The 14,594-nt window shown below is 37.3% G+C and overlaps 1 protein-coding gene across 6 annotated transcripts in view; it reads left to right on the forward strand.

Moving 5' to 3' along the window:
- The window catches only part of CDC14B (cell division cycle 14B), a 98,698-nt gene that overhangs the window by 55,657 nt on the left and 28,447 nt on the right, over nt 1-14,594 (forward strand). For all 6 annotated transcript variants that reach the window (XM_055309895.1, XM_055309894.1, XM_055309899.1 and 3 more), the window contains exons 5-6: nt 6,054-6,130; nt 11,939-12,005. In XM_055309895.1, the coding sequence (XP_055165870.1) occupies nt 6,054-6,130; nt 11,939-12,005 (144 nt within the window). The remainder of the gene's footprint in view (nt 1-6,053; nt 6,131-11,938; nt 12,006-14,594) is intronic.

Consider the following 14,594-nt stretch of genomic DNA (forward strand, 5'->3'; position numbering starts at 1 on the left):
ACTAGCTTTATGTAACTGAGTATTTATAAATAGTAGTTTGTTTTTGCTAATATTTAAAAATTAGGTTTCATGCAAAAAGAAAAATTAAGATTTTTGCTTTGTTTTGAAAAAATATCCCTACTGCCTACATAGTATAGCCATGTGCACTAAGACCCAGAGCCCAATTTCCTCACATTTATTAGATGTCTGGTCTTGGTAGATATATGATTGCTATGCCAAACTTGCAGTTTCCCTTTATCTAAATTGAGGATCATTATACCAACCTACTATATTTATAAATAACTGAAAAGTTAAAACTATTGAAATATAAGGCCATCTGATTTTTTTTAAGTGATAGAATTTTTTTTATATTAGTGCAGGAGCTGTGAAAGTGATTATACCTTGTTTACTTATTTTATCATATAAAATTGTGTATTGTATATAGTCTTGTCCCTGCTCATCATTTTTATTCAGCAGTTGGATCTTGAAGCTTATTTCCAACGTGTGTTGGTTCATGAACATTCTGTGTTAATCTGGAGAGTGATTTTTTTTTTTAAAGATCATTCAAGTGTTGGCATAGGAAAGACTATGTCATCTGGTTGAAGTGAAAATAGTTAATACTGGAAACATTGTGACATTGCTCCATGAAAAATATTTGAAAATGGCTATGGGTTTATCAGGCTGCCACATTTGTTGTAGAATTTAAACACCTTTGTTATTCTTCATTCTCATGATGATTGTGTAATGTTTTAGTTTTTAAAACTGTACCAAAGGTTCTCTGAGTACATAGCTTAAGCTTCAAAATGTTGTATGTGGGGATCCCTGGGTGGTTAAGCGGTTTAGCATCTGCCTTCGGCCCAGGGCATGATCCTGGAGTTCCGGGATGACTCCCACATCAGGCTCCCTGCATGGAGCCTACTTCTCCTTCTGCCTGTGTCTCTTCCTCTCTCTGTGTGTCTCTCGTGAATAAATAAATAAAATCTTTAAAAAAACCCAAAATGTTGTATGTAAGAATAAGAAGCATGTGTTTAAATGATTGGGCTTTATTATTTGGGGCCTGAATTGTCAGGATTGAAACCAAATGATCAGGCTGTGATTCTTTTCTTTCAATCCACTGATTTCATTCATCACTGGTCGAGCCCTTCCCAGGTTTCAAAACATAGGTCTGTAGTCTAAGGTTCAGAGTCTTTACAGGGACTGGGGCATGCAGATGATAATTTAAAAATACGGACATGGAAGTCCTAGAAATGACTATGGTACTACTCAGCAAAGAAGATCTTTGCACTGTGACTTCAAAAAGCACTACTGACTTATCAGATATTTGTCCCACAATATTTTATTCATCCTGTGAGATTGCCATTTGCTTCTTCAGAGAGATTACCTACCTCAGAGAGACAGATGACAGCATGCTCCCCCTTCTGATGCTTTCTAAGCCATGGGGCTTGCTTGCGTTTACCTCTGCACTTGTCACCTATTTGCTTATTTATCCTCTCTTAACTGAAGTGACTATTTCCTTACTCACTGTTTATCATGCTACTCTATTACCTATTGCTGCCTGACGAATTACCCCACTGGGCTGCAGTCATCTGAAGGCTTGTCAGTTAACACTGGTTATTGGCATGGGGCTTCTCTTCTTGCCACACGGGCTGCCCGAGTACCCTCACTTAATGACACCTTGAGGTACCCAGAGTGAGAAATCCCAGACAGAAGCCACAGTGTCATTTATGAGTTAGACTCAGAAGCCACACACTGCCATTTGTGCATTGTTTACACATGGGTGCCCTATTCATTGTGGGAGGGGGCTCCACAAGGTGAGAATGCCAGGAAGTGAGCATCATGAGGGCTGTTTTGGAAGCTAGCTACCACAGCTGTTTAATCTCTCTCTTGTTCCTCATTTGTTGCTTCCTATTTTTGGACAGCAATGTGGAATTAGAATGACCATTCTATATTTGTACATAGCTTCTCATGAAAATATACCAAAGGAATTTGAAAAGGACCTAGCTTCCAAATTGCTAGGAACACTGACGGTTCGTAAAATTACACTGATTTAGATTTTACTAATTTGAGGATTTGTGTTAATATAGGAGCCATTTATAGGGTTTTTCTTATATTTAGAATAATTTCATATGGCAAGGCCTTTTGACTAGGGAAGATGTGTGGGTGTACAATTAAAAATGATACTAGCTGCAAATATTTACTTAATAGTTGTGTGTCTTGGTCCTTTTGGGTAGGTGTAGCAAACTACCAGAGCCTGGGAGGCTTATAAACACACAGAAATTTATTTCTCTTATGGAGGCTGGGAGTTCCAAGATCAGGGTGTGTCAGCAACCTGGTGAGGGCTGTCACATGGCAGAAGGGAGCTAAGGATCTCTGGAGCCTCTTTTATAAGGCACTCCTCCCATCCATGATGGTTCCACCCTATGGCTAACCATAGGATTAGGATTTCAACATAGGAATTTGCAAGGCGGGACACACATTCAGACTATAGCATATTTGGGCTCATTCTGAGTCTATAAATTTCCTTTAACTTATCTCATTATACCCAGTATCTATTTATGTACATTATGTACAGTCATTCCACAACTGGGTTTAAAAATAACGTTTTTGAAAAGTTTACTACTTTTCAAAGTAAAGGGATTTAGTTTTTATTCCCCTAAAGGATCGGGCTCCCTATAAGAAGCCTGCTTCTCCTTCTGCCTGTGTCTCTGCCTCTGTCTCTGTGTCTCTCTTGAATAAATAAATAAATCTTTTAAAGAATAAATAAAAATTAAAAAGGATGCCTGGGTGGCTCAGCAGTTGAGCCTCTGCCTTTGGCTCAGGGCATGATAGGGCATCTGGGATTGAGTCCCACATCAGGCTCTCCACAGGGAGCCTGCTACTCCCTCTGCCTGTGTCTCTGCCTCTCTCTTTCTGTGTCTCTCATGAATAAATAAAGAAATCTTTAAAACAGTAATAAAAAATAAATATTCCCCCAAAGGAGAAAATGTTACATTGCCCTTGTGTTCTTTGAATTAAACTTGTGTTCCAAGGCTGACCAACAATTATTTAATGTATGAAGAGGCATTTAATATATAAAGAGGAATTATCTTTTTCTTGAGGAAAAATTTATATAATTTGAGAGACAGTCTTGCTAGAAATAGGGAAACCTGAAAAAGGTCTCGATTTCATTTAATTTAAATTATGTGTACATACACATACATGTGTAAATACAAATGAATCAAATCTTGTTCTCCCTCTCATTGGCTTCAAGGTGTTTTTTTTATTTGGTTTTGGTTTGTTTTGGTTTCAGGGTGGTCTTTGGAGGGGAGTCTCTATCTACTAGTAAGTCCCAAAATAGAAGAAAGACAAGAAAAGACTTTTCTGATGCTGTACAGTAAACCTTAGAAGAGAAAAGAAAGATGTTGGAGCCTAACAAAGAATGAGGAAATTTGCAAAGGAGGGGGTTGGATTTAAAATTATTTTTAATGTTTCCTAAAAGAATTGTCATGCTGTTTTTCCAAATGAATAATAATAAAATAGAAAGTCACGTGATAAGTTGAGGCCTAAAAGAGAAGTAACGTATAGACAACTAAGATGAGTAAGATTACAAATGATTATGTGTGCTTTAGTTCGTGATAAATTGCAATCTTATATGAGTTACGAATACTTTTTTTTAAAGATTTTATTTATTTATTCATGAGAGACACAAGGAGAGAGAGAGAGAGGCAGAGACACAGGCAGGGAGAAGCAGGCTCCATGCAGGGAGCCCGATGTGGAACTCGATCCCGGGCCTCCAGGATCACAGCCTGGGCTGAAGGCGGTGCTAAACCCCTGGGCCTCCTGGGCTGCCCAGGAGTTATGAATATTATACTTGAAAATTTGTACTAGGTTCTAGGTAACAAAATATTTATTCTTGGAATTGATGTTTTTTTCTTGTACCTTTTTTGTGGATTTGTATGCTGCCCTAGATAAACGTTACAAGATTCTGTATAGTTAATTGAAATTTTGTAATTTTTTTTTTTAGAGTAAATGGGATGAAACCATATTGAGAAACAGTGTAGGGGCACCTGGGTGGCTCAGTCAGTTAGGCAGCTGCCTTGGCTCAGTTCATGATCCCAGGGTCCTGAGATCAAGCCCTACATCAGGCTTCCTGCTCCCTGGGGAGTCTGCTTCTCCCTCTGCCCCTCTCCCTCCTTGTGTGTATGCACATTCTCTCTTTCAAATAAATAAAGAAAAGAAAAGAAAAGAAAAGAAACAGTGTAGACACCGGGAAAAGGTTCCATTTATGATTCTTAAAACAGAAAATTGGTAGAATGCCCTTTGGAAGGTGACTCAACTGTTATGACTAGTTTTGGGATATGTCCTCAGAGTTTTAAAGATCCTTGTTGGATCTGTGATTGTATGATTTCTCTTAATCCAATGATTTTTTAAAATTTACTATTGTAAGTAGATTTAGGTTAGTGAATTAAAAATTCAGTAAGAGTCCATGTATAGTATATGAACCAGGAGTTTGAAATGAAGCCTAAGAGATGGGTCCTCACTTCATCGGGCTCACAATTAGGTTGAGGAAACAGCTCATATACGTAAGTGATGGAGATTAGAGGTTTATAATTTTTTTAGTGATTTAAAAATATATTTATTTATCTATTTTTTATTTATTTATTTTTATTTATTTATTTTTTCAATGTATTTATTTTAGAGAGAGAGAGCATGCATGAGAGAGACAGAGGGAGAGAATCCTCAAGCAGACTCTCTGCTGATCATGGAGCTCAGCATGGTTCCTGACCCCATAACCCTGAGATCATGACGACCTAAGCTGAAATCAAGAGTCAGACACTTAACCAACTGAGCCATGCAGGGACTTCTTTAGTGATTTCTTTTTACTAGTAAAAAAAAAAATTTTTTTTTAGAGGTTTTATTTATTTATTCCTGAGGGACAAAGAGAGAGGCAGACATAGGCAGAGGGAGAAGCAACCTCCCTGTGGGGAGCCTGATGTGGGACTCGATCCCGGAGCAGCCCTGAGTTGAAGGCAGATGCTCAACCATTGAGCCACCCAGATGCCCTACAACTCAAAATTTCAAGTATATTATCCCAAAATAAGCCTTAGCATGGAATCTAATTTATGTAAAAATATATGTGCCAAATCGGATGCTGGTGACCACCTCTCCTTCCACCATGTATGAGCTGAAAATGTCCTGCCTTATGGGAAGATTCTGAGTTGGAAAAAGACTTGTGCCTTCAGATTGAATGGGGGTCAGGAAGTCTCAGGCAAACTAAATTGGAGATTGAGGATGACTCACTTAGAGGGAAGCCAGTGAAATTCTCAAACTCCAAATTTCTGAAACAGGTTCTTATAAGAGGAAGAGAGAATGAGGCTAGTAAAATATTTCTGCAACACTAGAACTGAGAAGACAGTGGAACAACATGTATGAATTATTGAGAGAAAGGAACTGTCCACCAAAAATCATATGCATAGTAAATGTCAGGGCAGAAAACAAGAAGCTATTGGACCCGAAGTGCTAAAGAATCTACTTGAAGTAATTCTACCAGATAAGGTGAAAGCCTAATGTAGTTCTGAGGATAAAAGAAGCCAATGAAAATAAGAAGCAAATGCAGTTTTATAGGAAACCTGTTCAGTACTTATAAGTAGTTAAATTTAAATGGATGGAATTAATCAAACTCTTGCTTTGCCTTATGTCCTCGTCCCCATTCTCAGTCCACCTCCTAGCTCCATCCCCCACACACTTCTTTATAGTCATTTCAGTGGATTTTCAGGAAAGGGATGAGGCTAAAAGCATGTGCTCAGTCTAATATCTTGATTTAGAAAATCTGTTTTTAAAATGCTCTACTTGTTACCACAAAAGGTTGTTGGGGAGTTGTTCAGTGCTCTTAGTGCAAGCAACAGAAACTAGCTACAGCAGATTCCAGCTAAAAAGGAATTGGCTGATAGGGTCCTGGGTGACTCCCAGGGTCCTTGGGAAGGCTGGAGAATCAGGCTCAGTTAATCAGAGAGAAATTATACAAACTTTTGCAGTGACAGCACTGTATCTTCATTTAGAAATAAATTGCTTTTTTCTTCTCTTTTCAAATATAGGTTATATATTTGGGGAGAGCTCCAGAAGAAGCATATAGAATATTAATGTGTGGAGCTACATCCTACATTCCTTTCAGGTAAATATAAGAATGATATGGTAGATTCATTCAATCAGGTACTTGCCAGAAATATCTTACTATAGTTGTTTCTGAAAAAAAGAAGACCTGGTAAATAGTCTTGTTAGAGTGGGTACAAATAACATCATAGATCTGGGCAGCTCAGCTACTGACATTTTGTCGTGGGGGCTGTCCTATGTATTGTAGGATGTTTAGCAGCATCCCCAGCTTCTGCCTCCTCGTTGTCAGTAACACCTCCACCTCCATGAAATTAATTGTGGAAAGCAAAATGTCTCTAGACATTGCCAGATGTCCCTCGTGGCAGTGAATCACTTCTATGTGAGAACCTCTGCCACTTATGGAAACTATGCCTTGTAATCAGATGACAGTCCTGAAATTATGGTACTCAGAGCCACCCCTGAGAAATTTGGGTCCTGAAGAGTTAAGAAATAAGTTTTCCAATAAATAGTAGTTAATTTCAGTGGCATAAAGGAATCTCTTTGTCCTAGCAATACGCCCGCAGAGATGATGGCTGGGTGAGGTTGCCAGTGTGCTCCACTACTGGAAAAACCAAATGGCTATGTCATAGAAGTGGTAAATAAGTAAAGTCTGTATGTAAGCGGGTAACAGCCTCATCCTCATCTCACAACTTACCAGGTGATTGTGTTGAAGATATTTTGAAAAAACTTGTGTTCTTAAGTTCTAAAAGTTTCTCAAAATCCTTGACGTGGGTACATAATCAAGTTATTGTATGGCACTTAAGATGTAATAAACATGAAATACTTTTACTGATTGCATACTGTGTTGATAATTTCAAGTACTGCATTTTTCTTCCACTCATAAGTTAGTAATTTTAGTATTGTTGCATATGCCTTGGATGCCTGATTTTGAAGGTATGTTCTTGCTTTTAAAATGTAAGGTTGTGAATTTGACTTCATTGTGGACAGGTTGGGTCTTCCATTGACCTTAGCAGAATCTTCTTCAGTAACTGTAGGACTGTCCATGGACTTACTCCATGAAATAGATAGTTGTTTCATTTCTATATTACCTTAGACTGTACTAAGTGATTTAGCAAATTAGGAGAATTGCTTTGAACCCAGTACCATCACCTTTCTTTCTAATGTAAGGATTGTGTTAAGTCTTCTGTTATTTGAGGTGGGTAGGAGGAGATGAAGGTTATTTTCTAAACTGGAGAGTGCTCTATTTCTCAACTTCAAATATAACAGCAGCCATAAATTCCTTGAGAAGAAATGCTTGTATCTGTGGTCTGTGAGTCACAAGAACATTGGTATACAGTGATAATTTTGTTGTTAGCTTCTTTATATCAGTATTCCTTTATAATAGTGCCATTCTTAAAGTTTATAACTTAAGGTCCTGAAATAGAATAAGCACACACATTTCATATCACCCAGGTAAAGGTCCATGGAACACTGTGATGTAAAAGAGAATTTGCATTAATTTAAATGCAAAGGCCAAAAATAGAATAAATTTTGCTTTTTTTGCCATTACCTGTGTTAAAATTGCTGAAGTTTGGCACTGAGAAATGAAGTTTGGCACTCCTGGTCCCAGGAGCAAAGTGAGTAATTCTCTAAAAAATAGGACTTGGCTAGAAGCAGCTCAAGTTTGTAAAATTTGAATCTTTGTAGTCCTAGATGCCAAATATTTGATATATCTAAAGTATTGTTTCTCCAGATATGGTCTGTAAATTAGTGTCAATCTGCGAACTTTTTGTTACCAGCTGTGATGAGAATAAGTATTGCAAGTAGAGGGGATCCCTGGGTGGCTCAGCGGTTTAGTGCCTGCCTTTGGCCCAGGGTGTGATCCTGGAATTCCGGGATCGAGTCCCATCAGGCTCCCTGTGTGGACCCTGCTTCTCCCTCTGCCTGTGTCTCTGCCTCTCTCTCTCTCTCTCTCTCTCTCTCTCTCTCTCTCTCTCTCTCTCCCCCCTCCCACTCTGTGTCTCTAATGAATAAATAAATAAAATCTTAAAAAAAAAAAGAATGGCGAGTAGGATTTTAGAGACTTTTATAATAATTCAATAGAGTATTTTAATGTCTGTGGCATCAAATATTAAGATTTGGGCTTGTATTTAATGTGTTTTTTTCTTTTTCTCTTCTAGTAATTCATTTTTATTTATAAGTAAAACATAAAATACATATGTATTTTTTAGATAGAAAGTTTTGTTTTTTTTTAGAAAGTATGTTTTATATGTAGATATTATAATGTTATTTTGGGTATGTGATAATACAATACTATTGTATTTCACACTTACTGAATTTTACGAAAGTATCAGCAGAGCAGAATCAAAAAACTTGTACTTCACATTTTAGTGTTCTGTTTAACTTACTAATTAGAGAGTAGGTCAATCAGAATTAATAAAGCTTGATATATTTTTTAAGCTTGAATATTTTGAAAGAAATTGCATTATAGTCTTTCATCCTTGCCACTTTAAGTATGTAGAATAAATATATGCACTTTTTAAAAAAATATATGCCCTTTAAGTGCACAGTATAAATATAGCTGTTAACAAGAATAGCATTCATTTGCAGTTAAACTTTTTATGCTTCATAGCAATATTTAATTAGATTTAATTCAACTTAGATATAATTCTTTAACCACTGAATTTACATATGTTTATATATACATATATATGATTTCTTAATGGATCATATCACAATTTTTCTGCTATTTAAATGAAAATATAGTATAAAATGTAGTTCAGTGTTTTCTTGATATTTTAGGATTATTGTCAGCAATAGCATATACTGCCATTCTTTGGTATTACCCTTAATACACCTTTGCTTCTTAATTGGTTGGGGAAGGGGGGGCTCTGCTTTCTGTTTTCTTGGGAGATAGTGTTGTATAGTTTACTATTGACATCAGACCAAGGAGAGTTTGACTCTTAACTTCTGCCACTTTGGTTCTTTATAAATGTGAGCCTTGGTCTCCTAGTTCATAAATGGGAATGACAGGAGGATCGCTCTAATGGGGTATGAGGATTAAACACCATGATGTATATCTTACTACAGTTAAAACCCCCCACTAGTCTCTTGCGTATATGTAACTACCATCCAGTTCAAGGCACAGAACACTGCCAGCACTCCTAAAGATTCCCTTCACCCCCCACCTAATATCTCTGTGACTTCCACCACATGTTTTTCTTGCCTTTGAACTTGATATGAATGAAGTCATATAGTAGGCATTTTAGAGAGTTGGGACCGAGCTTTTTAAATACATAATGCCTGTGAGATTTATCCATGTTGTGGCAGGTATCAGTAGGTATCATGCTTTATCTTTTTACTGCTTTTGTAGCATTCCACTCAGTGTACACATCACAGTTTATTTGTTCTTTGTCCTTTTGATGAATTCTTGGGTTATTTGCAGTTTTTGGCTACCAAGCTGCTGCAAAAGCTGTTATTTTAAAACTAGTATTTGACATTGTTTTGCAGTTTCTCAGCAGTACACTTTCATTGATTCTCATCTGCCTTATTTATCTAAAAGATTTTATTTTTAAGTAATCTCCACACTCAACTTGGGGCTTGAATCCTGAGACCGAGAGTCACACACTCCACCAACTGAGACAGCCAGGTGCCCCCTCATTGCTTCTCTAAGTTTGTCGAACGATCTTAGTGACACATCCCCTGCCCCAGCCTTATATACAGATTCATAGCTACTTTTCTACTGTTTGGAAGAAGCCTGATTGCTTGGGTAGAAGGAAGAATGTGTGGGTGTATTTAAAGTTGGAGGTATTAAGAAATAAACATGAATGAGTAAAGAAAGATTTTTGTTGTCTAATCAGGTAGTGTGATATGTGAGGCAGAACTTCAGCTAAGCCCAGATTAAAGTTTGTGGAATACTCATTGACTAAAGCAGGGCTTGGCTTGTAGTAGGTTCTCAAAAATATACATTGAATAAATGCATCAAGTTATCACAAAGACTGAATCAACATGCCTTTGACTTGGGAAGAATTCTCAGTAGATAAAGAAGATAATAAAAGTAACTGAGGAGATAGGGTTAAAAACATGAGGATGCAACACCATATATCCAGTCACAATTTTTAAAAAGGATTTATTTGAGAGAGAGAGAGAGAGCGAGCATGTAAGCAGGGGGAGAGGTAAAGGGAGAGAGAAAATCCTTAAGCTGTCTCCCTAGGACCCTGAGATAATGACCTGAGCTGAAATGAAGAGTCAGCCACTTAACCAACTGAGCCAACCAGGCGCCCGCCCTTCCACTGATAATTTTTATTTGAGTTTAGATTAAATTACTTCATTTCCCTATCCTAGGTTCTCTATCTAAAATGTTCTTTATTCCATGAAAAAAATTATTCCTACAAAACATATGTTTTGTGTTGATTCTTTAGGTCACTGGTTCTTAAACTTGAACATACATCACAATCACCCAGAGGACCTGTAAGAGCAAAAATTCCCTGGCCCACCCAGAGAACTTCTGACTCAGTAGGTTTGGGGTGGAGCCTGGGAATTGACATTTCCAACAGAGTTGAGTGATGCTGCTTGATCAGGGACCACACTGCGAACTGCTATGGGCCGTATTATTTTTCTACTTCCTGAAGATTGCCAATAAACTGTTGGTAAAATCGTTTCCTAGGCTTTGTAGAGAACTTTTCTAGGTTTTAGAAGAGCAGCTTTTTAAATTAAGAGGCCTACAGGACAAAAATGGCCTGTTGTAAGACTGTGCAATCCTCTGACAGCTAACATAGAATTTACCTCAGGAATCCTAGCCAGTTCAGACAGTAATGTCAAACTATTCTCAGTGAAAAAGATGTCCTTTTCCACCTTGTTCATGTTGCTGTAAGGTTTGTGTAAGTTGAAATTTTTCAATGTGCAGTTTGAGTTTTCAGCTAAGTGACATTACAGTGTGAAAACCCAACCAAGGCAGGCAGGTAATGATGGCTTCAGCAGCAGTCTGGTTCCACTGAAAGTCCAGATAAGGACCATTTGAGAATCCTAGCTGTTCAGCATTTCTAGAATGATCAAACTTAATGTTGCCTAATTCTGAATGTTTTCATTTCGTAATGGCTCAGGGTAGCTGGAAAGGAGAAGCCAGTGGGAGTAGAGGGTGGCCTTATTTTTCTGGACAAACTCTTAACTGACATTAAGAGATCTGTGGTAAGATTAGTGATAGATGTTGCTGTGGTATTGGGTGGAGTTGTCTGTAAACTAATTTAAACACCTCCCCAAGAGCACTGTGGTTTTCTAGGTACTCTAATCTTCTAAAAATCAGAAAGAAGTTATTCAGTTCATTTGTTAAAGATTGTGAAAGCATAATGAGAAGAGCAGACTGCTTTTTAGCTCACAGGTAGTATTACATATTACTGTGATTTCCCATTATCTTTTTTCTATGTGGATGGACACATACTTATATTGCACACATATATGTACGTATATATGGAGTCAAAAGTAAATCTTTCCTGGTAACAATTTAATGTGGTATCTTCCAGTTTGAAGAAAAAATGCAATGCTTTGCCTTTTTGTGGGGAGGGGTACATATTAGATTAGAGCTCAAGAAGATACTTTTGAAGTCTAGCCATCACGGCCAGAAATGATCTTGGGAGATCATTTGAAATTCAGATAGTGGTCATTGATTCACACCTATGAAACAAGTATCTACCAAAATAGATAGAAACTGCAGTGAAATTTATAACAGTGACTTATCCCTGATTAAAACCCAAAAGGCAAGATTTTTTTTTTTTAATCCTTGTCCTGAGTTTGTGGTTTGATTTTAAATTCTAGGCAACTTTGTCTTGAGGCAAGTGTACTACAGAAAATTAAATTAACTAAGCTATGTATTTCAATACTTTTGGGATTTCAGAGATGCTGCCTATGGAAGTTGCAATTTCTACATTACACTTCTCGACTGTTTTCATGCAGTAAAGAAGGTAAGTGATTCATAGGATGAGCCCAGTGTTAAATTGGAAGGTTACAGTCCAAGGAAACCTGGTCCTTCTTCCACAAAGATTTTCCAAGATGTGTATAATGTCAGAGATACCCCATTTTCTCCACTAATGTTAGAATGATGTCAAACCAGAAGAGTTTTTCTGAAGGTGTGTTTCTCTGAATGAGTTGATAGAAAAGCTACTTGAACAACAGAGGATGATAAGAGAATAGTTACATACTTAGGTGCTAAATCCAGACTTGCTTTGAGTATGTTGTGATTTCAAAGAAAAATAAAAAGTAAATAGATTACTGGTTTCCAAATTCTCTTCGATTTATGTATTTTATGGGTCTAATATCCACCAATCCTATTTACAACGGACATTTCTAGAACATAGTAACTGATACAAACACTTCATTTTTGTATCTTAAAGTATTCAGTTTTTAGTTCAACAGAAGAATTTGTATAGCCCATTAGTTTGTTACTAGGTTTTATATAAGACTAAGTAGGTCACCACTGCTTTGTCAGAGCTATTTAAAAATAACTCTTGTGTTTTATAACCAGGGCTGCCTGCTGTCTTTGACTCCCAGGGATATTTTTCATATCACATTCTAAATGAATGGGGTTCCCTGGAGTTATGTGACGCAGCAGACTCTGGTTATAACATTCCCTCCCTCAGGTATGTGTCTTGAATGTCAGGGCAGCACAAGAAACAAAGACTATAAATCAGCTGTCCACGCGTCAAATAAGTCTTCAACAACATCTCAACTTTTGTATGACTTGTATTTTCAGAGGCAAAAGGAACCGGGTTTACTTTCTTATGTAATGAAACATGGTGGCTTTCTGAGAATTGTGAGGACTAATTAGTATACAAATTCAGAGATTAATTAGTATACTTTTTTCCCGGTATTAGGCAACAAAGTATGGAACTTAATGGTTTTTTTGGGTTTGAGTCTGTGGACTATGATGGAACTGGTTGAGTTTGTTGCTGTAGGCTTTGAGGCAGCTCCATCAGGTCTCCGATTAGGTAGGTCATAGGCAGAGGGAGTGATCAAGAGATGGAGAGACAGCAGGTATAAATGACCCCTTCCAACTGCAGTTACAGTTCCTGCCAGATGGACCCCTGAGAACTTCTGATGTAGGCAGGCAAACTTGTCTTGATCCTAGAGCTCCCTTCTCTCCTTTAAAAGGAGAAACTTAGGGATCCCTGGGTGGCGCAGCGGTTTAGCGCCTGCCTTTGGCCCAGGGCGCAATCCTGGAGACCCGGGATCGAATCCCATGTCGGGCTCCCGGTGCATGGAGCCTGCTTCTCCCTCTGCCTGTGTCTCTGCTCTCTCTCTCTCTCTCTCTCTGTGACTATCATAAATAAATAAAGAAAATATTTTTTTTTAAAAAAAGGAGAAACTTAGAGAGCCCTGGAAATGGTCTACTGCAACATTTTTATAGCAGTTTTTGTTATTTCTCAGCTTAGTTTTTTTTTTTTTTAATCAGCTATTACATCCAAAGTCTCATTAATTAGCAGGAACTATAGGCTAAGATTGCTTTTCTCACTCTTTATTTATTTTTTTTTTCTGATTTCAATTTAAACTTTTTTATTGGTATCTGATTTGGAATATTACTGCATGTATAAAACATTTATAAATATAATTGTGACTTAATTTTAATGCAGCTTCTAATAGGCTCTCCTTATGAATAGAAATTGCCTATAATCTACATTTTACTATATGTTTCTGTTAGAAATGTCTAGTTCAAATAGTATATATATTGAGTATCTTGAATTCAAAGAAATATATGGTGTTGGAATTAGAATTAAATGGCTATATTTTTTAAAACAGGGGCTCTTTGTTTGATATTATAGCCTTGTTTTTCATTTGTATTTCAGTAGTTTACATTTTGAAAGTTGAGTTTACAGAGTCACCCCTTTTAAACCAAGAATATCTTGCTGATCAAGAAACTTGCTTATGGGATGCCTGGGTGGCTCAGTGGTTGAACGTCTGCCTTTGGCTCAGGGTGTAATCCCAGGGTCCTGGGATCGAGTCCTGCCTCTGGCTCCCTGCAGGGAGCCTGCTTCTCCCTCTGCCTGTGTCTCTGCTTCCCTGTGTCTCTCATGAATAAATAAAATCTTAAAAAAAAAAAAAAGAATTCTTGCTTACAGAGATGAAAAGTATAGCGTAGAGAATGTAGTCAGTAATAGTATCATAACATTGTCTGGTGACTGCACTTATTGTGGTGAGCGCTGAGTAATGTATAAAATTGTCAAATCATTATGTTAGACACCTGAAACTAGTAAAACATTGTGTGTCAACTGTACTTTAATTAAAAAAAATTCCTGCTTACATACTGCTTGGCTCATGGATTAGTGAACAGAGACAACACTTCTCAGAGGCCACCAGCTTGTCTTTGTCTCAGAAATGAGAAAACTGCTTATTTTGCTTACTATGATCTGCCCACTGCAACTCAGAGTGAGGCCACAGAGCAGAACTTTTTTTATTGAAGAATTTTCTCAAAATTTTGAATTTTTCATTTCAGGGACATTAATCTTTTAATTCAAATTCAGAAGAATGTGAAAGTGAAGATATTTATGACGTGGTGG

The sequence above is a fragment of the Nyctereutes procyonoides genome, unplaced genomic scaffold, assembly GCF_905146905.1.
Source record: "Nyctereutes procyonoides isolate TBG_1078 unplaced genomic scaffold, NYPRO_anot_genome, whole genome shotgun sequence".
In the NCBI taxonomy this organism is placed as follows: Eukaryota; Metazoa; Chordata; class Mammalia; order Carnivora; family Canidae; genus Nyctereutes; species Nyctereutes procyonoides.